General features: G+C 47.8%; 1 protein-coding gene across 1 annotated transcript in view; it reads left to right on the forward strand.

The window, feature by feature from the left end:
* LOC123482410 (leucine-rich repeat serine/threonine-protein kinase 1-like) overlaps positions 1 to 26,015 on the forward strand; it is a 58,512-nt gene extending 32,497 nt beyond the window's left edge. The window contains exons 24-36 of the mRNA XM_045209960.1: positions 1,850 to 2,047; positions 2,643 to 2,782; positions 3,390 to 3,527; positions 7,132 to 7,326; positions 9,183 to 9,244; positions 19,901 to 20,018; positions 20,062 to 20,118; positions 20,209 to 20,265; positions 20,406 to 20,462; positions 20,506 to 20,613; positions 23,148 to 23,309; positions 25,255 to 25,480; positions 25,798 to 26,015. Of these exons, the coding sequence (XP_045065895.1) occupies positions 1,850 to 2,047; positions 2,643 to 2,782; positions 3,390 to 3,527; positions 7,132 to 7,326; positions 9,183 to 9,244; positions 19,901 to 20,018; positions 20,062 to 20,118; positions 20,209 to 20,265; positions 20,406 to 20,462; positions 20,506 to 20,613; positions 23,148 to 23,309; positions 25,255 to 25,480; positions 25,798 to 26,015 (1,736 nt within the window). The remainder of the gene's footprint in view (positions 1 to 1,849; positions 2,048 to 2,642; positions 2,783 to 3,389; positions 3,528 to 7,131; positions 7,327 to 9,182; positions 9,245 to 19,900; positions 20,019 to 20,061; positions 20,119 to 20,208; positions 20,266 to 20,405; positions 20,463 to 20,505; positions 20,614 to 23,147; positions 23,310 to 25,254; positions 25,481 to 25,797) is intronic.
* The last annotated feature ends 250 nt before the right edge of the window (positions 26,016 to 26,265 follow it).

Genomic DNA, 26,265 nt, shown 5'->3' on the forward strand with positions numbered 1-26,265 from the left:
GAGAAGCAGTTCATTCCACAGCGTCCAAGAGACCCCACCCCCTATCTTTGCCATTATCACTTATGTGACAGCATGGGAAGTGCCATTGAGGGCTATCTCCATTTAAAAGTAGTCAATTTCTTCTTCCACTCATAAGTTTAATGGCGGTTCGTAAACAAACTGAAAAGGTGCATACCCCCATCTACTGTGCTGGACTGTGAATACTCTGAACAGGTATAAAGCCAAGGTTGCTACCTGCAGTGCTGGAATGTTTGCTCAGGTCAGGAGTAGCCTATAATTAATTGGCTGACCCCTCCTGCTGACCTGGATAGAATTCTGCAATCCAGTTGACTACTTTTAAAATGGTGAAACCCATAAGGGTCCTGCCCATGTTAAAACAGGCTTTGTGGCAAGGGTGCACTCATAAAGGCCTCCTTAAGGCCAGACGAGGGGTTCACTCACCAGGGTGATAGATGCTGATGCTCTCTTATCCTCAATAATGCTTGTTTATAATTACATTTGTCACAATGTGTTTACCAGCAGCTTAGATCTAAGCCACAAAGTGCAAGCAGATAATACAACCATTCCCTAGGTAAGAAGAGATCATAAAATCTAAAATGAAGCCCCCCTTATGGAAACAAAGCGAATTGCAACAACACAGCCTGAATTCAAACAACTCTCCCCCTTCCCCTGCATCCCCTCCCCCACAACCCCACAACCCCTCACCTGAATCCCTCCCCCACAACCCCACAACCCCCTCACCTGAATCCCCTCCCTGCAACGTCAGTGGAGACTTGCTCTTCAGTCTTTTACTTTCATTTTTATTCACCAGATTCAAACAGCTGAAAATACGATATGTCGTTATTGAAAAGACATTTCGCAGCGATTTAGATGGTACATAAACTGAAATTGCGAACAATGTAGCATTTTAGCAACCAGGAAATGTCAGTGCGAAATCTACACGTTCAACACTCGAGAGGAGATGACCACACGTCTGAGTGATGCTGATCGAAGAGAGGGAGGGAAGGTACAGCCTTCCAATTTGACAAGAGACAGACTGGCTTTGGCACCATTAGAATGCAATTTATATTTTTATGTTGTCTTTTTTAATATTGTGAATCATTCCACTATTACGGCAGATACAGTACCAGTCAAAAGTTTGGACACACCTACTCATTCAAGGGTTTTTCTTTATTTTTACTATTTTCTACATTGTAGAATAATAGTGAAGACATCAAAAATATGAAATAACACATATGGAATCATGTAGTTACCAGAAAAGTGTTAAACAAATCAAAATACACTGCTCAAAAAATAAAGGGAACACTAAAATAACACATCCTAGATCTGAATGAATGAAATAATCTTATTAAATACTTTTTTCTTTACATAGTTGAATGTGCTGACAACAAAATCACACAAAAATGATCAATGGAAATCAAATGTATCAACCCATGGAGGTCTGGATTTGAAGTCACCCTCAAAATTAAAGTGGAAAACCACACTACAGGCTGATCCAACTTTGATGTAATGTCCTTAAAACAAGTCAAAATGAGGCTCAGTAGTGTGTGTGGTCTCCACGTGCCTGTATGACCTCCCTACAACGCCTGGGCATGCTCCTGATGAGGTGGCGGATGGTCTCCTGAGGGATCTCCTCCCAGACCTGGACTAAAGCATCCGCCAACTCCTGGACAGTCTGTGGTGCAACGTGGCGTTGGTGGATGGAGCGAGACATGATGTCCCCCCCAGGTCTACACCTGTTGTATTCGGCACGTGACAAATACAATTTGATTTGATGTGTGACTGTTATCTCTCCTCTCCTCCCTCCCACACCCACCTCTTCCTCTCCTGACCCCCCTCCCTCCACCAGACACCATGATGAAGCACTTCCAGTCCATGGACGCGTGCCGGAGCTTCTCAGAGTTCCGCCAGGAGGCCAGCATGCTCCACTCCCTGCAGCACCCGTGCATCGTGGCCCTGGTGGGAATCAGTATCCACCCGCTCTGCTTCGCCCTGCAGCTGGCTCCCCTGGGCAGCCTCAACACTGTGCTGGAGGACCGACATAAAGGTACGAAGAGAGAGAGAGAGAGAGAGAGAGAGAGAGAGAGAGAGAGAGAGAGAGAGAGAGAGAGAGAGAGAGAGAGAGAGAGAGAGAGAAGAGAGAGAGAGAGAGAGAGAGAGAAGAGAGAGAGAGAGAGAGAGAGAGAGAGAGAGAGAGAGAGAGAGAGAGAGAGAGAGAGAGAGAGAGAGAGAGAGAGAGAGAGAGAGAGAGAGAGAGAGAGAGAGAGAGAGAGAGAGAGAGAGAGAGAGAGAGAGAGAGAGAGAGAGAGAGAGAGAGAGAGAGAGAGAGAGAGAGAGAGAGAGAGAGAGAGAGAGAGAGAGAGAGAGAGAGAGAGAGAGAGAGAGAGAGAGAGAGAGAGAGAGAGAGAGAGAGAGAGAGAGAGAGAGAGAGAGAGAGAGAGAGAGAGAGAGAGAGAGAGAGAGAGAGAGAGAGAGAGAGAGAGAGAGAGAGAGAGAGAGAGAGAGAGAGAGAGAGAGAGAGAGAGAGAGAGAGAGAGAGAGAGAGAGAGAGAGAGAGAGAGAGAGAGAGAGAGATCTTCGACGAAGTTCTGAAAACATTTCCAACTTCCCCTTTTAACTCCACCCTTCTCCCTCCCCATCAGGCTCCAGGTACATGCCCCTGGGTCACATGCTCACCTTCAGGGCAGCCTATCAGATCGCAGCGGGGCTGGCCTACCTGCACAGGAAGAACATAATCTTCTGTGACCTCAAGTCAGACAACATCCTGGTGTGGTCCCTGGAGGTAGGTGACTAGTATGAAGGGCTGAATTCCAAATCGACCCCTAGCCACTATTCCCTAGCCCCTAAGCCTGGGTTGTTCAATTCCAGTCCTGGAAAGCCAAAACACTTCTGTCTTTCTGTTTTTACCTGGTAGTTAATTGCACTCACCTGGTGTCCCTGAGTGGCGCAGTGGTCTGTCTCCTGAGTGGCGCAGTGGTCTAAGGCACTGCATCGCAGTGCTAACTGTGCCACTAGAGATCCTGGTTCGAATCCAGGCTCTGTCGCAGCCGGCCGCGACGGGAGACTCATAGGCGGCGCACAATTGGCCCAGGGTCGTCCAGGGTAGGGGAGGGAATGGCGGCAGGGATGTAGCTCAGTTGATAGAGACATGGCGTTTGCAACGCCAGGGTTGTGGGTTCGTTTTCCCACGGGGGCCAGTATAAAAAATATATATATATATATATGTATTCACTAACTGTAAGTCGCTCTGGATAAGAGCGTCTGCTAAATGACTAACATGTAAATGTCCCAGGTCTGAATCAGTCCCTGATTAGGAGAGGATGAAGACCAGAAGTGTTTTGGCCCTCCCCGTAGTAAAAATGGTATAATCATTCTTTGTCTCATCCTAGGTGTGTGACCTGGTGAATATCAAGCTGTCGGACTACGGCATCTCGCGCCAGTCCTTCCACGAGGGGGCACTGGGGGTGGAGGGCACGCCGGGATACCAGGCCCCCGAGATACGCCCAGGCATCGTTTATGATGAGAAGGTAGATGATGAGGAGGTCTATGGTGGCAGGTAGCCTAGCCGTTAAGCGTGTTGGGCCAGTAACCGAAAGGTCGCTGGTTCGAATCCCCGAGCCGACTAGGTGAAACATCTGTCGATGTGCAAGACACTTAACCCTAATTGCTCCTGTAAGTCGCTCTGGATAAGAGTGTCTGCTTAATACCTAAAATGTCAATGTGAAATGTAAGGTACTGCCTACCACACCTGGGGTCAACTACATACTTCTAATACATACAAATACTTCATCTGTACTTGATTTAGTTTGCCTGGTACAATGGAACCAATGGAATAGTCCCAACAGGGACTCACTACCATCTTCAAACGACGGTGAAACTGTCTTTATGTGTTCTATAGACATGGTTCAGTTGTTTTAGTATAACGTTCTAAAGTTACTGACTAACATTTCCTTGTATTTAGGGTAATGTTACTGACTGTATCATTTAGGGTAATGTTACTGACTGTATCATTTAGGGTAACGTGCCTGACTTATATTTACATTATTTATTTAATTCCATGCAGAATCTATAAACACTGAGTGTACAAAACATTCAGAACATCTTCCTAATATTGAGTTGCACCCCCTCTCCCTTTTGCCCTCAGAACAGGGCATAGACTCTACAAGTTGTCGAAAGCGTTCCACAGGGATGCTGGCCCATGTTGACTCCAATGCTTCCCATAGTTGTGTCAAGTTGGCTGGATGTCCTTTGGGTGGTGGACAATTCTTGATACACACAGGAAACTGTTGAGCGTGAAAACCTCAGCAGCGTTGTAGTTCTTGACACAAACCGGTGTGCCTGGCACCTACTACCATACCCTGTTCAAAGACACTTCAATCTTTTGTCTTGCCCATTCACCCTCTGAATGGCACACATACACAATCCATGTCTCAATTGTCTCGAGACTTAAAAATCCTTCTTTAACCTGTCTTCTCCCTTTCATCTACACGGATTTGAAGTGGATTGACCAAGTGACATCAATAAGGGATCATAGCTTTCAACTGGTCAGTCTATGTCATGGAAAGAGCAGGTGTTCATAATGTTTTGTACACTCGGTGTACACTTATATAATTAGTATGTCCCTATGTTACACGATGTACAGCGCCTGTTTTATGTGGGTATGCGGTCCTAAGAGAAAAGGCTCTGACCACAGAGTAGAGTCAGATCGTAGTTTGTGTGGATTTATGGGAAGGTGGCCGTGTGTTATTATGACTGGTCACTTCCTCTGTTGGGCATGTCCCTTTAGTGTCTGATTAGTAACGTGTGCTGCTGTAAGTCAACGGTAAGAACATTAGATCTGTGTGTGTTTTACTGTGCAGTATGTCTGGATACCATATGTGTACACAGTATGTGTCCATACAGCATGTAGTGTGTATCATTTACCACATGTATATGACTAAGGCATTCATTCCCTAATGCCTGTTTGACTGTACTGGACGTACAGGAATGTCCCATAGCCTACCCGTCTGAAGTGTTCCCGTAAATGACAGGTTTCTTGTGGAATATATTCTATAGTATACTGGAATTTACTCAACTTGTCCTCTGTGTTGGTTAGGTGGCCAATTTAGCTCCTGCTTTTTCTGCTCATTAGCCAATCATCTCTCGTCCTGGTATTAATTATCCAATCAGCTCTCCCTCTGCGGTTGCTCATCAGCCAATCGACTCCCATTCTGATATGTATTAGCCAACCATGAATTGGCCAACTACGGTATGAAGCCAACCAACCAACTCTGTCTCTGTGTACTTTAATCCTATGGGCTTTTATGTCCTCATTTTAATGAGCCTTTCCAACATGGCTGTCTACCATCTCTGGGCTCCACTCTCTCTAGGGGGTCTGGGCTGGCTTAGCAGGGGTTTTAAGTGGTTGGGACACACACACACACACACACACACACACACACACACACACACTGGTTTGACTGTTTTTCCATGGGGTTAAATCTCCTTTAACCCTCCAACTCAATTGAGGATCCCTTCAAAGGGGAAGTGAGAGGTGACTTTAAACCCTGATGTCAATACTCTGACCCTGTTCTGCTGTTCTCAGCCAATCATATCCCTCCTACCATACTTTCAGCCTATTTGGTTGCTCTTTGATTTGACTTCAAATGAGGTTTCAGGATTTAGTTATTGTAATACTGCAGGAAGAGATGGTGAGGAAAGAGAGAGGGTGGGAGAGGGAGGGAGAGAGAGAGAGAGATGGAGAGAGTACAATGGAAAGACCGAGAGATGGGGAGAGTAAAATGGAAAGACAGAGATGGTGAGAGAGAGGTAGAGGTAGAGTGAGAGGGAGAGATTAAAATGGAAAGAGAGAGAGGGGGAGAAAGAGAAATGGAGAGAGTAAAATAGAAAGATGGAAAAAGAGGGAGAGATTAAAATGGAAAGACAGAAGTGGAATACCAGACATTCTGTGTACTTAGCTAATCTATAAATGGGGTATACATAAATAGTGTGTAATATAAATAGTATCATATTCAACAAACTATATTTTCTTTGGCATCGTTGGATTTCCCCTGTCATACCAATGATAGAGATTGATGACAGACTGGGAGGGTGCCTTATAAGAATATACCATAGAGAATATATCATGGCCCTTACATCAGCCCCTCTGACGCAGAGTACCACGGACGTTGAGCATACTCAGAATAGTTGCCAAGTGATGTCATCATGGCGAGGAGCCAGAGCTGCTACCGTAGCGCTAACAGAGCGTGGAAACTCACCACTCCGGTGCTTTTTGGCCCCATCTGTCTGCGCTGCTTTAAATATACGCTGGGAAGACAGCCACAGTGGGCTGTTCATCTCAAGCTCATGGCCATTCATAGAAAGGAATTCAACTTGGGCTATTTCTTGGACTGAAAATATGCTGTTTTGTGTTCCATCACCAAGCTGAATGGCCTTCATAGATAACATTAGACTCTGATTATAACAATGGGATGACTGCTGTGTGTGCGTTTCAATTCAATTGAAGAAGCTTTATTGGCAAAGCAATTAAATCAATATAGATATATAAACACTGAGTGTACGAAACATTAAGAACACCTTCCTAATATTGAGTTGCACCCCCTTTTGCCCTCAGAACAGCCTCAATTCGTCGGGGCATGGACTCTACAAGGTGTCGAAAGCGTTCCACAGGGATGATGGCTCATGTTGGCTCCAATGCTTCCCACAGTTGTCAAGTTGGCTGGATGTCTTTTGGATGGTGGACCATTCTTGATACACACAGGAAACTGTTGAGCGTGAAAAACCCAGCAGCGTTGTAGTTCTTGACACAAACCGGTGCGCCTGGCACCTACTACCATACCCCGTTCAAAGGCACTTACATGTTTTGTCTTGCCATTCACCTCTGAATGGCACACATACGTAATCCATGTCTCAATTGACTTAAGGATTGAAAATCCTTCTTTAACCTGTCTCATCCCCTTCATCTACACTGATTTTAAGTGATTTTAACAAGTGACATCAATAAGGGACCATAGCTTTCACCTGGATTCACCTAGTCAGTCTATATAATGGAAAGAGCAGGTGTACTTAATGTTTTGTACAGGTGTAGATAACATTAAATCAATCTCTCATTCCTCTCTCTCACTCACTCAGGTGGATATGTTCTCGTATGGGATGGTTGTGTATGAGTTGCTGTCAGGTTGTAGGCCTGCGTTGGGCCAGCACCAGCTCCAGATAGCTAAGAAGCTGTCTAAAGGGATCCGTCCGGCCCTGGGGAGCCCAGAGGAAGTCCAGTTCCACTGTCTGCACGGCCTGATGATCGAGTGCTGGGACACTAAGCCTGAGAAGGTGAGGGACTGTGGGCCGGGATGCCAATACACTTTTCACACTAGTGAGCCGAGCTGTGCTGGCTTGGATATGCTCTTTTTAAATCGTCCTTTCTGTCAGAAGAAATAGGAAAGTGTGATGACACATCCGCACCACTATAATGCTATCATGCTATCTTTCATACATCTAGATGTGTAATAACAATTGATATTCCAGTGCTGTAGGGACAATTTTATTTTCTTAAGCGGATGGTCAGGGGGCCAGAAACATAATTACAAATAATTTGTAGACTGCAAATTGACCACAAGAAGCCCAAACAGATATAATGTTTGACTAAAACGTAATAATTTCAAACCTTGCTTACATATGTATACGATCACAATACACTACATGACCAAAAGTATGTGGACACCTGCTCGTTCCAAAATCATGGTCATTAATATGGAGTTGGTCCCCCCTTTGCTGCTATAATAGCCTCCACTCTTCTGGGAAGGCTTTCCACTAGATGTTGGAACATTGCTATGGGGGACTTGCTTCCATTCAGCCACAAGAGCATTAGTGAGGTTGGGCACTGATGTTGGGCGATTAGGCCTGGCTCGCAGTAGGCGTTCCAACATCCCAAAGGTGTTCGCAGGGGGTTGAGGTCAGGGCTCTGCAGGCCAGTCAAGTTCTTCCACACCGATCTCGACAAACCATTTCTGTATGGACTCGCTTTGTGCACAGGGGCATTGTCATGCTGAAACAGGAACTTCCCAAACTGTTGCCACAAAGTTGGAAGCACAGAATCGTCTAGAATGTCATTGTATGCTGTAGCGTTAAGATTTCTCTTCACTGGAACTAAGGGGCCTAGCCCAAACCATGAAAAAACAGCCCCAGACCATTATTCCTCCTCCACCAAACTTTACAGTTGGCACTATGCACTCGGGCAGGTAGCGTTCTCTGGCACTGCCAAGACCCAGTTTCGCTTCGGACTGCCAGATGGTGAAGTGTGATTCATCACTCCAAATAACGCGTTTCCACTGCTCCAGAGTCCATGGCGGCAAGCTTTACACCACTCCAGCCGACGCTTGGCATGATGATCTTAGACTTGTGTGTGGGCTCGGCAATGGAAACCCATTTCATGAAGCTCCCAACGAACAGTTATTGTGCTGACGTTGCTTCCAGAGGCAGTTTGGAACTCGGTAGTGAGTGTTACAACTGAGGACAGACGATTTTTACGCACTACGTGCTTCAGCACTTGGTGGTCCTGTTCTGTGAGCTTGTTTGGCCTGCCACTTCGCAGTTGAGCAGTTGTTGCTCCTAAATGTTTCCACTTCACAATAACAGCACTTACAGTTGACCAGGGCAGCTCTAGCAGGGCAGAAATGTGACGAACTGACTGGTTGGAAAGGTGTCATCCTATGACTGAGCCACATTGGAAAGTCACTGAGCTCTTCAGTAAGGCCATTCTACTGCCAATGTCTGTCTATGGAGATTGCATGGCTGTGTGCCCGATTTTATACACCTGTCAGCAACGGGTGTGGCTGAAATAGCGAATCCACTAATTTGAAGGGGTGTCCACATACATTTGTATATATAGTTTATCTCTCTATTATGCATGGGAATACTTTGGAACATATTTCCTAAATGTAAATCACTGATTTGCTGGTGTTTTTACTGTCTTTTATGTCTAACATTCTTTTTCTCAGAAAACTTTGGGGGCGCAAATAAAATCACCAGCCCACGGGCCACCAGTTGGTGAACCCTAGCTTACAGTATGACATAGTGACTGTGTGTCTCTCTCTTGATCCAGAGACCCTGGCCATGCAGTGTGTGAGGCAGATGGGAGCCCAGTTTCCGTGTCTGAGGTACCTGCTGTCCTGTGACACACACTCCAGCTCTTCCTGTCCCACCTGCAGGGACACAGCGCTGTCTTCTGGGACGGGGACAAGGACGACAGGTTGGTGTGTCAGTTTGGGACTTTATTTGTTTCTCTTCGTCTGTGGATTTCAGAGGTTTTCCACAAAATGGGACTGAGCTGGCAGTGGTACGTTTTTTGCATGTTTTGGCCTTAGAGAGAGTCTCAGTGTAGATTTCATGAGGATCTGAGGGTGAATTTAACATTGACATTTTAGTCATTTAGCAGACGCTCTTATCCAGAGCGACTTAAAGTTAGTGAGTGCATACGTTTTCCAATCCATACTGGCCCCCCGTGGAGTCGAACCCACAACCCTGGCGTTGCAAAGCGCCATGCTCTACCAATTGAGCTACAGGAGGTTTGGGGATTTAAGCTGCTTATGCTTGGACTGTCTCTTAAAGAGCAGGGGAGGTACAACACACACACACACACACACTCTGCACATACCTCTATGAGAGTAACACACACACACACACACACACACACTCTGCACATACCTCTATGAGAGTAACACACACACACACACACACACACACTCTGCACATACCTCTATGAGAGTAACACACACACACACACACACACACTCTGCACATACCTCTATGAGAGTAACACACACACACACACTCTGCACATACCTCTATGAGAGTAACACACACACACACACACACACACACCCTCGCACATACCTCTATGAGAGTAACACACACACACACACACACACTCTGCACATACCTCTATGAGAGTAACACACACACACACACACACACACTCTGCACATACCTCTATGAGAGTAACACACACACACACATGCACACAGACACACACTCTGCACATACCTCTATGAGAGTAACACACACACACACACACTCCTGTCCTGTAGTAAGGCTCCCAGGTGGAAAGTAATTGCTTTAGTGTTGCTCTCCCCCCTGTGTGTGACTGTGTGTGTTTAGGGACTGGGAGATAACCTCCCCTATGATAAAGGCAGCTTTCATCGCTCCATACAGCTGGTGCTAATGACTGCTATTGCCTGCAGCTGTCCTGCTGTTAACCCCATAGAGATCCTTTGTAATTCTAATACCCCCCTCATAGAGGTATAGTGCCAGGGCTTCCAGCATGGGAACTGACCATGAGAATGACAGGATAATTGTCAGCAGGTTCTACTCCGCTAGGGGAAGGGGGAGAAAAGACAGTATTCAATCTAACTCTGTGTCTGGGTAACACGGTTAAATGGTGTGTATTGTGTCTCCGTATGACCTGTTGGACTGTGTGTGTGTGTTCTAGAAACTCTGCGATTAGTGAATGCCTGTAATACCTGTGTGTTGTCTATAGGAACTACAGTGTGGTAGTGAATGTGTGTTGTCCAATAGGAACTACACTGTGGTAGTGAATGTGGTGTCCTATAGGAACTACAGTGTGGTAGTGAATGTGTGTTGTCCTATAGGAACTACAGTGTGGTAGTGAATGTGTGTTGTTCTATAGGAACTACACTGTGGTAGTGAATGTGTGTTGTCCTATAGGAACTACAGTGTGGTAGTGAATGTGTGTTGTCCTATAGGAACTACAGTGTGGTAGTGAATGTGTGTTGTCCTATAGAACTACACTGTGGTAGTGAATGTGTGTTGTCCTATAGGAACTACACTGTGGTAGTGAATGTGTGTTGTCCTATAGGAACTACACTGTGGTAGTGAATGTGTGTTGTCCCATAGGAACCACAGGTGGGTGAACGAGAGAAGGGTCAGGTAGAGGTGAAGAGGATGCCGTGTCCAGGATCCAGGCTGAGCTGTCAGATGAAGATGGACAACACCTTATGGACCGCCACAGAGGTTGGCCAAATAATCACTAACACTGGGGTTGGCCAAACAATCAGTAACACTGGGGTTGGCCAAACAATCAGTAACACTGGGGTTGGGGTTGGCCAAAAATAATTAACACGTTGGCCAAACAATCACTAACACTGGGGTTGGGGTTGGCCAAACAATCACTAACACTGGGGTAGGGGTCAGCCAAACAATCACTAACACTGGGTTTCGGTCGGCCAAACAAATCAAATTGTATTTGTCACATGCGTTCAATACAACAGGTGTAGACCTTACAGTGAAATGCTTACTTACAAGCCCTTAACCAACAATGCAAGTTTTAAGAAAGAATACCAAAATATTCACAAAAAATACAATATAAAATAATACGAAATAAAAGTAACAAATAATTAAAGAGCAGCAGGAAATGACAATAGCGAGGTTACATACAGGGGGAACCGGTACCGAGTCAATGTGTGGGGGCACCCCGTAAGTCAAGGTAATTGAGGTAATATGTACATGTAGGTAGAGTTATTAAAGTGACTATGCATAGATAATAAACAGAGAGTAGCAGCAGCGTAAAAGAGGGCGCTCGGTACCGTTAGTCGTAGCGGTAGCAGAGAGAATAGTCTATGACTTAGGTGGCTGGAGTCTTTGATAATTTGGTAGTGAATGTGTGTCCAAACAATCATTAACACTGGGTTCCCTATGGACGCATTAGTATACAATGCCTTCGGAAAGTATTCAGACCCATTGACTTTTTCCACATTTTGTTACGTTACAGCCTTATTCTAAAATTGATTTTTAAAATAAAATTATCCTCAGCAATCTACACACAATACCTCATAATGACAAAGCGAAAAAAGGGTTGTTTGAAATTTTTGCAAAGTATATAATTTTTTTAAAATTTAAATAAAACGTATTTACATAAGTATTCAGACCCTTTGCATGAGACTCGAAGTTGAGCTCAGGTGCATCCTGTTTCTATTGATCATCCTTGAGATGTTTCTACAATTTCATTGGAGTCCACCTGTGGTAAATTCAATTGATTGGACATGATTTGGAAAGGCACACACCTGTCTATATAAGGTCCCACAGTTGAGAGTGCATGTCAGAGCAAAAACCAAGCCATGACGCGAAGGAATTGTCCGTAGAGCTCAGAGACAGGATTGTGTCGGCACAGATCTGGGGAAGGGTAACGAAAAAATATCTGCACCATTGAAGATCCCCAAGAACACAGTGGCCTCCATCATTCTTAAATGGAAGAAGTTTGGAACCACCAAGACTCTTCCTAAGAGCTGGCCGCCCGGCCAAACTGAGCAATCAGGGGAGAAGGGCCTTGGTCAGGAGGTGACCAATCAATCAATCAATCAATCAATCAAATTGTATTTATAAAACCCTTTTACATCAGCAGATGTCACAAAGTGCTATACAGAAACCCAGCTTAAAACCCAAAACAGCAAGCAATGCAGATGTAGGAGCACGGTGGCTAGGAAAAACTAGGCAGAAACCTAGGAAGAAACCTAGAGAGGAACCAGGCTCTGAGTCCCCTTCTGGCTGTGCCGGGTGGAGATTATAACAGTATCTGGCCATTAAGGTGAGATTTTTCTCCCAAGATGTTCAAACGTTCATAGAGGTCAGCAGGGTCAAATAATAATCACAGTGATTGTAGAGGTTGCAACAGGTCAGTACATCAGGAGTAAACGTCACTTGGCTTTTCACAGCCGGGCATTTAGAGGTTGAAATAGCAGGTGCGTAGAGAGAGAGAGTTAAAAAAAGCAGGTCTGGGGCAAGGTAGCACGTCCGGTGAACAGGTCAGGTGTCATGAGCCCTCTCACTCCACCGGGTTACCACCTTAATGTGTTTCCACTATCTTCCACTCTGCTCATCTCTCTCTCTCTACTCAGCCCTAACGAGCTCCACCTGTTCCTGCTGCTCGGCTCTAATTACTCTGCCAGCTGCGCTGCATTACCCACTAACCTCTCCCAGTATTTAAAGTCCCGTCTTTCAGCTCTCCTTTGTCAGATCGTCTGCAAAGCTCACACCCGAACCTGTGTGCTCGCGCTTCTGGCTCACCCTTGTTTTGTGACCCCGGACCTGCCTGATTCTTGGATACTCTTCTGCCCCAGGAAAACCAGACCTGCTCTCTGCCATTACGACTCCTGACTACTCTTAACCCGGTAACTCTGACCAGCCTTCTGCCTTGCTACAACGTATTTGGATTTCCCTTGAACTGTACTTCTGCCTTGTTTCATCCGCCCTGTGTCTGTGTTTCTCCCCCCAGGACTTCTGGACCACCAACCACCGGCGTCATCGGACGCATCGCTGCCACTGGGGGGGGACAGACCCAGCACATTGGACGGGATAACCCCTGGAGCCTTCACTCACTCCCCTACTTCCCTTTTCCCTTAAGTTTTAATAAACTTTCTGGTGTGACGCAATTGTGGTCCTCTTGTCGTCTGTCGAACCGTGACAGTACGATCTGACCATCATGGACTCAGCGCACACTTCCCCGACATGGAAAACCGAAGAACCTGAGCAACCCACCGCCATGCTACGCCTGGAACACACTGAGAGAGAGCTAGGTCGCATGAGCGGCGACATCACCTCTCTGCTTCAGGTCGGCCACCAACAGCATCAGCAGTTCCAGCAGCACCAGCAGCAGTCCCAGCAGCAGCAACAACAACTCGCCAGGATCATCCAACTCTCACCAACCTTACCCCAGCCAGTCTGCCCACCAGCCCTGCCTCCGAGTTACCTGCCCCGGTCATTTCAGCCGCTGCCCCGAACCCAAGATTGAAACCCGAGCGGTTCAACGGCGATTCTACCCAGGTCCGGCCATTCCTGACTAGCTGCCGACTTCAGTTCTCCTTGCAGCCAAGGACCTTGCCACGGATAGGGTGGGTATGCATCACACCGACGGGGCCGAGCTCGACTCTGGGGAACAGCAGAGTTGAACGTCAAACCCCCGCATGTGCAACCTTCGACCTGTCTGCTGAGGAGATGCTGAAGGTGTTTGACCTGGATTCACCAACCGCAGAGGCGTCTCGTGAACTGCTCAGTATTCGAAAGGAGAGTACAGTCGCAGACCATTCCATCGACTCTCCGAACCCCTGGCAAGACGAAGTTTTGGAACACACCAGCTGGTGGACGCTTTTCCATATGCGACGATATAGAAGGTCTCCCAGAAGCCCCACTCCCGATGAAGCATCGACTGACTGTCCGGATCGACAGAAGGATACAGAGTCGCCGTGAGAGGGGGCGCGCCAAGGTCACCAACTACGATTGGAAGATCGACTGGGCTCCTGTCAGCGCTACGCCACCTCACCCAAGTCAGCTTGATCGAGTCTGGAGCCTATGGAGATTGGGGAGCCCTATCAGAGGCCAGCGCCGCCTACCTAAACTCTGACTCTATTGGGAGGGATGGAACGGTGAGCCTAAAAGCCGAAGCTCACGGGATAGGGGGAGTCGGTTGAGAAAATCAGTCGACCGCAAACCTTGAAGTACCTCCGCTCTGACTCTACTCACACCCTGGCTGCTTGGTGGATTCTGGCGCCGAAGCCAACATAATGGACATCAAGCGGGCACGCGAACTGGGATGGAGAACCTCCGCTTGACACCTCCATTCCTGCCCGGGCACTGGAGGACACTTACTGGATCGGTCACCATGTCACGGCCCCGGTCTTGATGGGTTGTCCGGAAACCATCAAGAGACTATCCAGTTTCACCTGCTCCCCTCTCCAGGCCAACCCCTATCTGGGTTACCCATGGCTCCGCCTCGGCACAACCCCCAGCTCGACTGGGTGAGGGGTGATCAGGGAGTGGGGGAGAGGACTGCCACCGAACCTGCCTGTTGTGCCGCACACCCCCCGGCAGTACCGAAACCCACCCTGACCTCTCCCATGTCCAGAATGCTACATGGTCTCAGAGAAGTGTTTAACAAAGCAAGAGCCACATCTAGCCCTCACCGACGACACTGCATGAGCTCCCCGGAACAGCCCCTCCAAGGGGCCGCTCTTTATTCGTTGTCTGCTCCTGGAAAGAAGGTCATGGAGGACTACATAATGACTCTCTGTCCACAGGATTGATCCGCTCATCTTCACTCTCCGGCTGGTGCTGGCTTCTTCTTTGTGGGGAAGAGGACGGATCTCTTCGACCCTGCACTCGACTACAGGGGACCCAACGACATCACAGATGAAAAATACCCTCTCCCTCTGCTCACCTCTGCTTTTGAGTTGCTCCAGGAGCCACTGTTTTTACCAAGTGATTAGAAACGCTTAACTAGTGCGGATCCGGGAGGGAGATGAATGGAAGACCGCATTCAATACACCAACAGGCCACTACGAGTATCTGGTTATGCCTTTTGGCCTCACCAATGCTCCTGCTGTTCAGGCTCAGGAATGATGTACTGCAGGGACATGTTAAACAAGTGTCGTTTACTGGATGACATCTTAATCTACTCAGAAACCTGTCTGAACACACCCGCCATGTCCAGCAAGTCCTTCATGTCTTTGGAGAATTTCTCTACGCCAAGGCAGAGAAATGTGAGTTTACGTCAAGACAGTGGCCTTCCTGGGGTACATAGTGGCAGAGGGAAGTATAAAGGATGAAATAAGTAATGGCCAGTTCCGGGAGAACAGAAAGAAGTGCAACAGTTTGGGGTTTGCTAACCTATAGAAAGTTTATCCGGAACTACAGTAAGTGCTGCCCCCCCCACTGCTCTAACCAGCACCAAGCAACCCTTCACCTGGACCCCAGCAGCCGACAAGGCCTTCAGTACCCTCAAGTAAGGTTACCTCCGCTCCCATCCTCCAGATGCCTGACGTGGACCGGCACCATTGTGGAGGTGGACGGGATGTGGGAGTTGGTGCTGTGATTTCTCAGTGGGTGGCGGAGGATAGGAAGCTCCATCCCTGTGCCTTTTCTCACGGCGGTTGTCTGAGTGCAATTACGACATAGGGAACCGAGAGCTGCTGGCTGTGAAGCTCTTGGAGGAGTGGCGTCACTGGCTGGAGGGGTCACCATCCATTTCTCGTTGGACCGATCATAAGAACTTGGAGTAATGCACGGCCAAACGGTTGAAAGGAGCGCGGCCCGTTTACAAACCTCACTTGTATACCGGCCTGATCACCAACACCAAGCAGACGCCCTCTCCCGTCAATTCCAGAAGGATGACAACCCCTCCAAGATCTGTGTCGATTCTGCCAAGTCCTGCATCAGAGCAGCTCTGACCTGGGCTGTTGAGGAACAGGTGAGGAAGCCTCCGTAACAGGGTCCCAGCACTTCAGCTGACCGCTTTTGTCCCCGAAAACAAGGTCCAGGTGTCAGGGGGACATGACTCCGCCTAGCTTGTCACCCTGGCTCCACCCGGACTAAACCTGTGCCAGAGGTTTGGTGGCCCGCTCTGAGAAAGGATGTACGGGAATTCGGCCCAAGCCTGCCCCCATCTGCAACCAACACAAGCCACCCCCAGCCGGATTGCTGCAGCCCTGCCTGTGCCCAGACGCCCCTGGTCTACACTCGCCCTGATGCTTCACGGGGCTGCCCCCCTTCAAGGGGGCAAGACCGTCATTCTCACCATAGTTGACGATTCAGCAAGATGGCACACTTCATGGCCCTCCCCAAGCCCCAACCGCCAAGGAGATCGGCCAGGTGGTCTGGAACACGCCTTCCGATCACGGACTCCAAAGGATGTAGTTTTGAGGGTAAATCCTCCGCGGTTTGGAAGGAGTTCTGTCACCTGCTGGGAGCCACAGTAGTCTGAATTCATCCCCAATCCAATGGGCAGTCAGAGCGGGCAAATAGGAGCTGAGAAGGCATGGATGCATGACTTCACGCAACCCCCCACTCCTGGTCGCACGCAATTGACATGGGTGGAGTACGCACACAATTCTCTGACCTGCTCTGCCATCGGTATGTCCCCTTTCCAATGTGTTTATGGATAAGCCCTCTATTTGCCAGTAGGAAGGGGAGGTTACTTGCCCATCTGCACTTGCGTTTGTCCGCCGATGTGCGCACGGTACAGCCGAGCCACACTTCTCAGATCCGCGCCAGCTACAACCGGGAACGGGCCGGAGAATCCCTGCTCCCACCTACCATGTTGGTCAAAGGGTGTGGTTGTATAAGGAACCTGCCACTCAGGGTGGAGCAGAAGTTGGACTGGATCATTGGCCCATTCCCTATCATAAGAGTGATTAGCCCAACTGCTGTCCGGCTCCAACTGCCGAATTCATGAGGGTGCACCCCACCCTCCATGTGTCTAAGATTAAGCCCATTATGAGAGTCCGTGGTCCCTGCTGCGCTTGTCCTCCTCCTCCACGGCTCGCCGATGGTGGTTGGTTTACACTGGTCCGCCGCCTGCTTGGGTCCAGACGGAGGGGTAGGGGTCTCCAGTACCTCATTGACTGGGAGGTATGGACCTGAGGAAAGGACCTGGGTGCAGCTAGTCGGATTGTGGATAGGACCTCATCACCGCCTTCCACCAACGGATCCTGATCAACCTCCATCGAGGGGCCGCCCCAGAGGGATCCCTAACGCTGCCCGCCTTCCTGTCCTGTGCCTGATCCTGTCTGGGACCTGTCCCATCTTCCCGACCACGGCCTCGGCTTCCCCCGAGGATGAGGGCGTTCGGGGAGTGGAGGAGTTCTAGCCCTCCTCCGGCCCCGCCCGGCGTGGAGGTTGCTGTTGGGACTTTGGGGCCGCCCCTTTGTATGAGCCCTCTCACTCCACCGGTTACCACCTTAATGTTTTCACTATCCTCCACCTCTGCTCATCCTCTCTCTCTACTCAGCCTAACGAGCTCACCCGTTTGCTCTGCCCGGCCCCAATTACTCTGCCAGGCGCTGCATTACCCACTAACCTCCCCAGTATTTAAAGTCCCGCCTTTCAGCTCTCCTTTGTCAGATCGCCTGCAAAGCTCACACCCGAACCTGTGTGCTCGCGCTGGCTCACCCCCGTTTTGTGACCCCCGGACCTGCCTGATTCTTGGATACTTCTGCCCCAGGAAAACCAGACCTGCTCTTGCCACCACGGACTCCTGACTACTCTGACCCCCGGTAATCTGACCAGCCTTCTGCCTTGCTACAACGTATTTGGATTTCCTTGAACTGTATTGCCTTGTTTCATCCGCCGTTGTGTCCGTGCGCCCCCCCAGGACCTTCTGGACACCAACCACCGGGCCATCGGACGCATCAGCCACTGGGGGGGGCACAGACCCAGCACATTGGACGGATAACCCCGGAGCTTGACTCACCCCATCCCTTCCCTAAGTTTTAAAAACTTTCTGGTGTGACGGACCATTGTGGTCCTCTTGTCGCCGTTGAACGTGAATAGGGTTCATAGCTGCAGGTAGAAGAATGGAAATGGAGCAGCAGCACGACCCAGGTGGACTGGGGACAGCAAGGAGTATCAGGCAGGTAGTATGGTCTAGGGCTCAGGTCCTCCGGGGATGGGAGGGAGAGAGAGAGAATTAGATGGTTACTCTGACAGAGCTCTGGAGATCGGAGAACCTTCCAGAAGGACAACCATCTCTGCAGCACTCCACCAATCAGGCCTGTATGGAAGCCACTCTTCAGTAAAAGGCACATGACAGCCCGCTTGGAGTTTGCCAAAAGGCACCTAAAGACTCCCAGACCATGAGAAACAAGATTCTCTGGTCTGATGAAACCAAGATTGAACTCTTTGGCCTGAATGCCAAGCGTCACGCGGAGGAAACCGGCAACCCTATGATGAAGCATGGTGGTGGCAGCATCATGCTGTGGGGATCTTTTTAGCGGCAGGGACTGGGAAAATAGTCCGGATCGAGGGAAAGATGAACGAAGCAAAGTACAGAAAGATCCTTGAAGAAACTCTGCTACAGAGCGCTCAGGACCTCAGACTGGGGCGAAGGTTCACCTTCCAACAGGACAACGACTCCTAACACACAGCCAAGGCAACGAGGAGTGGTTCGGGACAAGTCTCTGAATGTCCTTGAGTGGCCCAGCCAGAGCCCAGACTTGAACCTGATCGAACATCTCTGGAGAGACCCGAAAATAGCTGTGCAGCAATGCTCCCCATCCAACCTGACAGAGCTTGAGAGGATCTGCAGAGAAGAATGGGAGAAACTCCCCAAATACAGGTGTGCCGAGCTTGTAGCGTCATACCCAAGAAGACTTGAGGCTGTAATCGTTGACAAAGGTGCTTCAACAAAGTACTGAGTAAAGGGTCTGAATACTTTTGTAAATGGATATTTCAGGGGTTTTTTTATAAATTTGCGAACAGTTCAAAAACAATTTTTCTTTCATTTTAGAATAAGGCTGTAACGTAACAATGTGGAAAAAGGTCAAGGGGTCTGAATACTTTCCAAATGCTGTAGAACAGAATAGATGACCTATATTTATATTTATCCATTGTCTTTGCATCCGACAGTTTACACAGTGATGCTGCTAAGGTTGGCCAAACAATACCAAACACTGGATGCCACTCAGCATGACATGAAACCTCAGACATAAGCCTTCTTAAGTGGGTTTCGAATGTAACCAATGTACATGGTGACACCATGTCAGTACAAGTGCCTCACCATATCATAAGTATTTTAATCTCTAGTCTAACCTGTGCCCTTCACTTTGTAGTGTGTAAGCTCAGGTGAGTTTTGTTGCTGTCACGTTGCCTGGTGAGGCTATGCAAAGTCTAATGAAAACATGTATGGGGAGTGTCGTTGGGAATAAATGGGTGTTTATATAAAATATTATAATTGCCAATATGTTTAAAGTATTGATCTGCCCATGAAATGGAAGCTTATAACATTATCCACCTTGAGTAGATTATGTAGATCTGAATCAATTTTGTTTCTGTGAGTGTGTCTGCGTGCAAGCTACATGCACGCGTGTGTGTGTATTTACTTTTGTGTGTGTGTGTGTTCTAGGAGCAGGGAAGTGTCCATCTACAGTCTAAAGGAGATGTGTCCACTGAGCCAGCCCCAGAAACAGCTCTCCTGTCCTGCTATAGTCACCTGTCTGTTCCCCGTGCCCGCCAGAGACCAGGTAACGCTCCTGTAGTCACCTGTCTTTTCCCTGTGCCCGCCAGAGACCAGGTAACTCTCCTGTAGTCACCTGTCTGTTCCCCGTGCCCGCCAGAGACCAGGTAACTCTCCTGTAGTCACCCGTCTGTTCCCGGCCCGCCAGAGACCAGTAACTCTCCTGTAGTCACCTGTCTTTTCCCTGTGCCCGCCAGAGACCAGGTAACTCTCCTGTAGTCACCTGTCTTTTCCCTGTGCCCGCCAGAGACCAGGTAACTCTCCTGTAGTCACCTGTCTGTTCCCGTGCCCGCCAGAGACCAGGTAACCTCCTGTAGTCACCTGTCTTTTCCCCAGTGCCCGCCAGAGACCAGGTAACTCTCCTGTAGTCACCTGTCTGTTCCCGTGCTCTCAGAGACCAGGTAACTCTCCTGTAGTCACCTGTCTTTTCCTTGTGCCCGCCAGAGACCAGGTAACTCTCCTGTAGTCACCTGTCTTTTCCCTGTGCCCGCCAGAGACCAGGTAACTCTCCTGTAGTCACCTGTCTGTTCCCCCGGGCTCGCCAGAGACCAGGTAACTCTCCTGTAGTCACCTGTCTTTTCCCTGTGCCCGCCAGAGACCAGGTAACTCTCCTGTAGTCACCTGTCTTTTCCCTGTGCCCGGCAGAGACCAGGTAACTCTCCTGTAGTCACCTGTCTGTTCCCGTGCCCGCCAGAGACCAGGATACTGTACACTACTGCCCTGTAGGGTTGTCATTATACCAGTTTCACAATAATACCATACTGGATTTTCCAATGCGAAAACATGAAGCAGGCTCAACTATTTGGTCCTTTAGGAACCTTTATTCCAATATTGTGTATAGTTTGGAAAGTAAACACATTTGACTCTGTGTGATAACATAATGCTCTTTTGTTTCCAAGATTAGGATTGTTTTCCTTTAGATATTAAATCCGCTTCATGTTTAGTTTCTTGCCACGAGACTTATCACGATACTGCTATCATGACAACCCTACTGCCCTGTCTCAAATCATCTCCTAGACCAGTAGATCCCTAACTGGTCCACCAGTAACCCCAACAATACACATTGCTGTTGTAGCCCTGGACAACCATACGTGATTGAATAGATCTCTGTGAGAAAGAATTGGGAACCCAACCCATTGTTGGGCCACTTCCATCACTCTACTAAACCCCATTGTAACCCTGATACACTGGATAATCGGTATTCTCTTATTGCTGTACTGTAAAGTGTTTATACAGTAGCAATACAGCAGTTGACAATAATACGGTAACAAGCTAACTGCCCTCGAAACCAGCCCATGACCCTTTATAGTGATTTATTTGCGGTCTGACCGTCATTAACTAACTCGGCTACTGTGGTAAAATAGGTTTTACGGTCCTCTTAACAGTAGAAATGCCGGCCCTTGAGCGGTCCCGCTCTAAGCCAAGACGGGTTTTTTGACGCCAACATTCAAACGGTCTAATCAATAGATTTCATATATGCTATCTGAAAAATAATCATGTGGTTGGGTTTATGAAGGTAATATTAGAATCCATTAATTTTTTATTTTTAAGAACATAATGGCATTTTCATTAGTATGTTACTGTAGGCTATATGTAAAAAACGAAAAACCACTAGAAACACCACAATTCAAGTGCTAAATCCATCACAACCATTATAATTTCATTTTGGCAGGTCTTAAGAAACATATGGAAATAAGAAGAAGAACAGAATAGCATATTATACGTTGTATTATGTTACTAGTCTTTGTTAGTAGCCTGGGCTGTGGAGCGCATGGAACAGCGGTTATTCTAGGAAAAATTGATATTTTGAAATAGAGCTCATCTCTTCAATTTTGAGAATTGTTTGGCAAAAATACGTGTTTTGGAAACCTCAGAATCGGCTCTTTCTGATACTATACCGAAATCAAAACGCCTTACCTGCATGTGACTCTGTAGGACAGGAGTCGGCAACAGGAGGTTTGCAGGCCAAAACCAGCCTGCAAACCATTTTTGTTGTTGCCCCTCTCTATTGTAATAAGAGACTAAAATCACCATTCAGCTAAAAATGTGTTTGATTTAGGAAATCTGTTCCAAAGTATTCCCACCAAGAAAAAAGAAAAAAGAGACGTGATCATGTCTCAGTGTAATCAAGGTATGAAATGATTGTTCTTTTCAAAAACAATTTGTTTTTGGGCTTAGTTGTGGTCATTTGTGGTGCACAAATTATTGTAATAATGTTCTGCTTCCTCCCCCCCACCATCCGCTTCGACAAAAATCGTCCCGATGGCTGAATCTAGTTGCCTACCCCCTGCTGTAGGACAATTTGAAACTTAACTTCTAGTGTTAAACAGGCTGGGGGCCCCTGACCTGACCTCCCCTTCACCCCTAGACCCTCAGGCCTTTGAAGTGTCCTGTGGCTGGGGTAGTCCAGGTGCTGAGGCTGACCTAGTGGAGCCTGCTGTCTGTCTGTCTGTCTGTCTGTCTGTCTGGGGCTAAAGAGCTAAAGGCTCTCTCACATTATACCTGCAAGGCACTTTGATTTGCTTGCCACGAAGAAGGGCGCAGAAGTGTTGGAAATTCTATGTAACATATTTCTGACACGTCAGCTGTTCAGGTCCCCACACTGCAGACGTGGAGCCCTCTTTCCTCCTTCCCAGAAACCCATCATCCACTGAAGTCAGCTGTACAGGTAGAACAGTCAGGCCCCGCTGTAGGACAACAGTAGAACAACCGTGGTAGTTACTAGGGGGACTGCGAGGTCATGGGAGGAACAACTCTGGGGCAAACAGCCGTGACCTGGTTGTATGACAAGATGGATTACACGTGTAAATATGTGTTGGGAATGATGAACGACACAATCAAACGATATTTACATTTAAATTAGAAGAGCGTACAGTAGATTGATTTACTAGTTGTATTATTTACTGTAGCAGTGCATACAACAGTATTTTTACTGCCCCACTCACTATTTTAACTTAGCAACAAGAATGTTTTCACCTCCGTTCATGCTTTTGATCCAGTTTTTCAGTCTGCATAGTGGTTTGGATGTGTTATTGATATCTTCAGTCTCTCTGTCTCGCTCTCCATGTCCCTTCAACCACTCTCCATTCCATGTACACACCCCGCCAACCTGACGTTCTGGTCTCCTCCCATGCAGACCCAGGCGCGTGTCTTCATGGGGATGTCAGACGGTCTGGTGGCAGTGTACTCCCTGGTGGATGACATGCCTGTAGAAGGAGAGACCTATCTGTGTTCTCACACCCTCAATACGACCATGTTTGGGATGGAGGACTCTGACCCAAGACAGAGACCCTACCCAGTCAGGAGCATGGTCCTGGTCCATAGGTGGCTCCCAGGTAGGAATAGATGTATTGCTACCTGGCCCGAAAGAGATATATCAATAACCACGATATGCGAATATTGCTATATAATATTGTGTGTGTGTGTGTATATGTATGTGTGTGTGTATATACAGTGGGGGAAAAAAAGTATTTAGTCAGCCACCAATTGTGCAAGTTCTCCCACTTAAAAAGATGAGAGAGGCCTGTAATTTTCATCATAGGTACACGTCAACTATGACAGACAAATTGAGAAAAAAAATCCTGAAAATCACATTGTAGGATTTTTATGAATTTATTTGCAAATGATGGTGGAAAATAAGTATTTGGTCACCTACAAACAAGCAAGATTTCTGGCTCTCACAGACCTGTAACTTCTTCTTTAAGAGGCTCCTCTGTCCTCCACTCGTTACCTGTATTAATGGCACCTGTTTGAACTTGTTATCAGTATAAAAGACACCTGTCCACAACCTCAAACAGTCACACTCCAAACTCCACTATGGCCAAGACCAAAGAGCAGTCAAAGGACACCAGAAACAAAATTGTAGACCTGCACCAGGCTGGGAAGACTGAATCTGCAATAGGTAAGCAGCTTGGTTTGAAGAAATCAACTGTGGGAGCAATTATTAGGAAATGGAAGACATACAAGACCACTGATAATCTCCCTCGATCTGGGGCTCCACGCAAGATCTCACCCCGTGGGTCAAAATGATCATAAGAACGGTGAGCAAAAATCCCAGAACCACACGGAGTGACCTAGTGAATGACCTGCAGAGAGCTGGGACCAAAGTAACAAAGCCTACCATCAGTAACACACTACGCCGCCAGGGACTCAAATCCTGCAGTGCAAGACGTGTCCCCCTGCTTAAGCCAGTATATGTCCAGGCCCGTCTGAAGTTTGCTAGAGTGCATTTGGATGATCCAGAAGAGGATTGGGAGAATGTCATATGGTCAGATGAAAACCAAAATATAACTTTTTGGTAAAAACTCAACTCATTGTGTTTGGAGGACAAAGAATGCTGAGTTGCATCCAAAGAACACCATACCTACTGTGAAGCATGGGGGGTGGAAACATCATGCTTTGGGGGCTGTTTTTTCTGCAAAGGGACCAGGACGACTGATCCTGTAAAGGAAAGAATGAATGGGGCCATGTATCGAGATTTTGAGTGAAAACCTCCTTCCATCAGCAAGGGCATTGAAGATGAAACGTGGCTGGGTCTTTCAGCATGACAATGATCCCAAACACACCGCCCGGGCAACGAAGGAGTGGCTTCGTAAGAAGAATTTCAAGGTCCTGGAGTGGCCTAGCCAGTCTCCAGATCTCAACCCCATAGAACATCTTTGGAGGGAGTTGAAAGTCCGTGTTGCCCAGCGACAGCCCCAAAACATCACTGCTCTAGAGGAGATCTGCATGGAGGAATGGGCCAAAATACCAGCAACAGTGTGTGAAAACCTTGGGGAAGACTTACAGAAAACGCTTTGACCTGTGTCATTGCCAACAAAGGGTATATAACAAAGTATTGAGAAACTTTTGTTATTGACCAAATACTTATTTTCCACCATAATTTGCAAATAAATTCATTACAAATCCTACAATGTGATTTTCTGGATTTTTGTTTTCTCATTTTGTCTGTCATAGTTGACGGTACCTATGATGAAAATTACAGGCCTCTCATCTTTTTAAGTGGGAGAACTGCACAATTGGTGGCTGACTAAATACTTTTTTTCCCCCACTGTACCTGTATACCACAGTGTCAAATGATGAAATAGTAAATAATTGTATACAGTAGTGAAATACCAGTAACCTTATTACAATGTTACTGGGTATGAAGTAACTACAGTCATGTAGTCAGGACAAACTCTGGTAATATGAATGGTTATCAAAAAGTGTAAGTCTTATCTCCACCTTCTTGCTCTTCCTCCCAGCTGTGGTACTCCCATGGTCCAGGCCTGCTGGTGATCAACTGCCGGACCCCTCCAGGCGGTGTCGTCTGGACCCCCTACGACCCCCCATCCTCCATACAGGCCCTGGCCTCCAGCCTCTGTCTGTCAGGGGATGAGGCAGTGGGGACCCTGGACGACCACACCAACACCCTACAGCTCTACCACGCTGCCACCTACCAGCTCTGTGCCACGTACAGGTGTGTGAGACGTGGGTGGGGGGATGGGGTGAGGTAGTATTATGCTAATATATAGGACACTGCTATAGTATATGCTGGCAGTAGAATGGGTGAGTGAGTGGAGATTGTGACTGGAGAGGGCTTTGACTGATGGGAAAGATATTCAAACTTTACTTTAGAACACCATGGCCCATACAACCAATGTCTTGTGTACTGAATCAACTATACTAATATACTATACTATAACATACTATACTAACTAATACACAGACAAGACACAATTTCACTATGCAACGTGATCATGTGACCAATACATACACATAATACAAATGTCATTTCATCATTCCAGCTGTGGCGACGCCAACCCCTCCGGGACGTGTTCACTGTACAGCGACCTGCAGGGGTTACCATGGATACGACCCTGACCTTGACTCAAAGAGGAAGGGTCTAGAGGAGGAGGAGGAGGAGTGTCCTAACGGCGAAGTGACGCTGATCTACAGCGCGGAGGCAGGGACTCAGATCATCCAGCACCAGGATTCGCGACGGACTACTGCTCCAGTCCTCTGACTCCACCCCCTTCTGATGGGATTTGACCAATCCTGTTCCGGCCTCGTCAGAGCCGCTGGGATTGGACCGATCCAGTTCCTACGCTCTCAGCTCATTAGCTAGTTCCCAGCAGTATGCCTTTTTCCACTGAGGAGGAAGAGAGGCCTCAGGACCACCCAGCCAACCCTGACCCTGTGGTGAACTCTGACCCCACCACGACCTTTAGCCCCACGTCCCCCCACCTGCAGGCCCTAACTGTGCTGGCTGTCAA

This window comes from Coregonus clupeaformis, chromosome 32 (genome assembly GCF_020615455.1).
Source record: "Coregonus clupeaformis isolate EN_2021a chromosome 32, ASM2061545v1, whole genome shotgun sequence".
Classification (NCBI taxonomy): domain Eukaryota; kingdom Metazoa; phylum Chordata; class Actinopteri; order Salmoniformes; family Salmonidae; genus Coregonus; species Coregonus clupeaformis.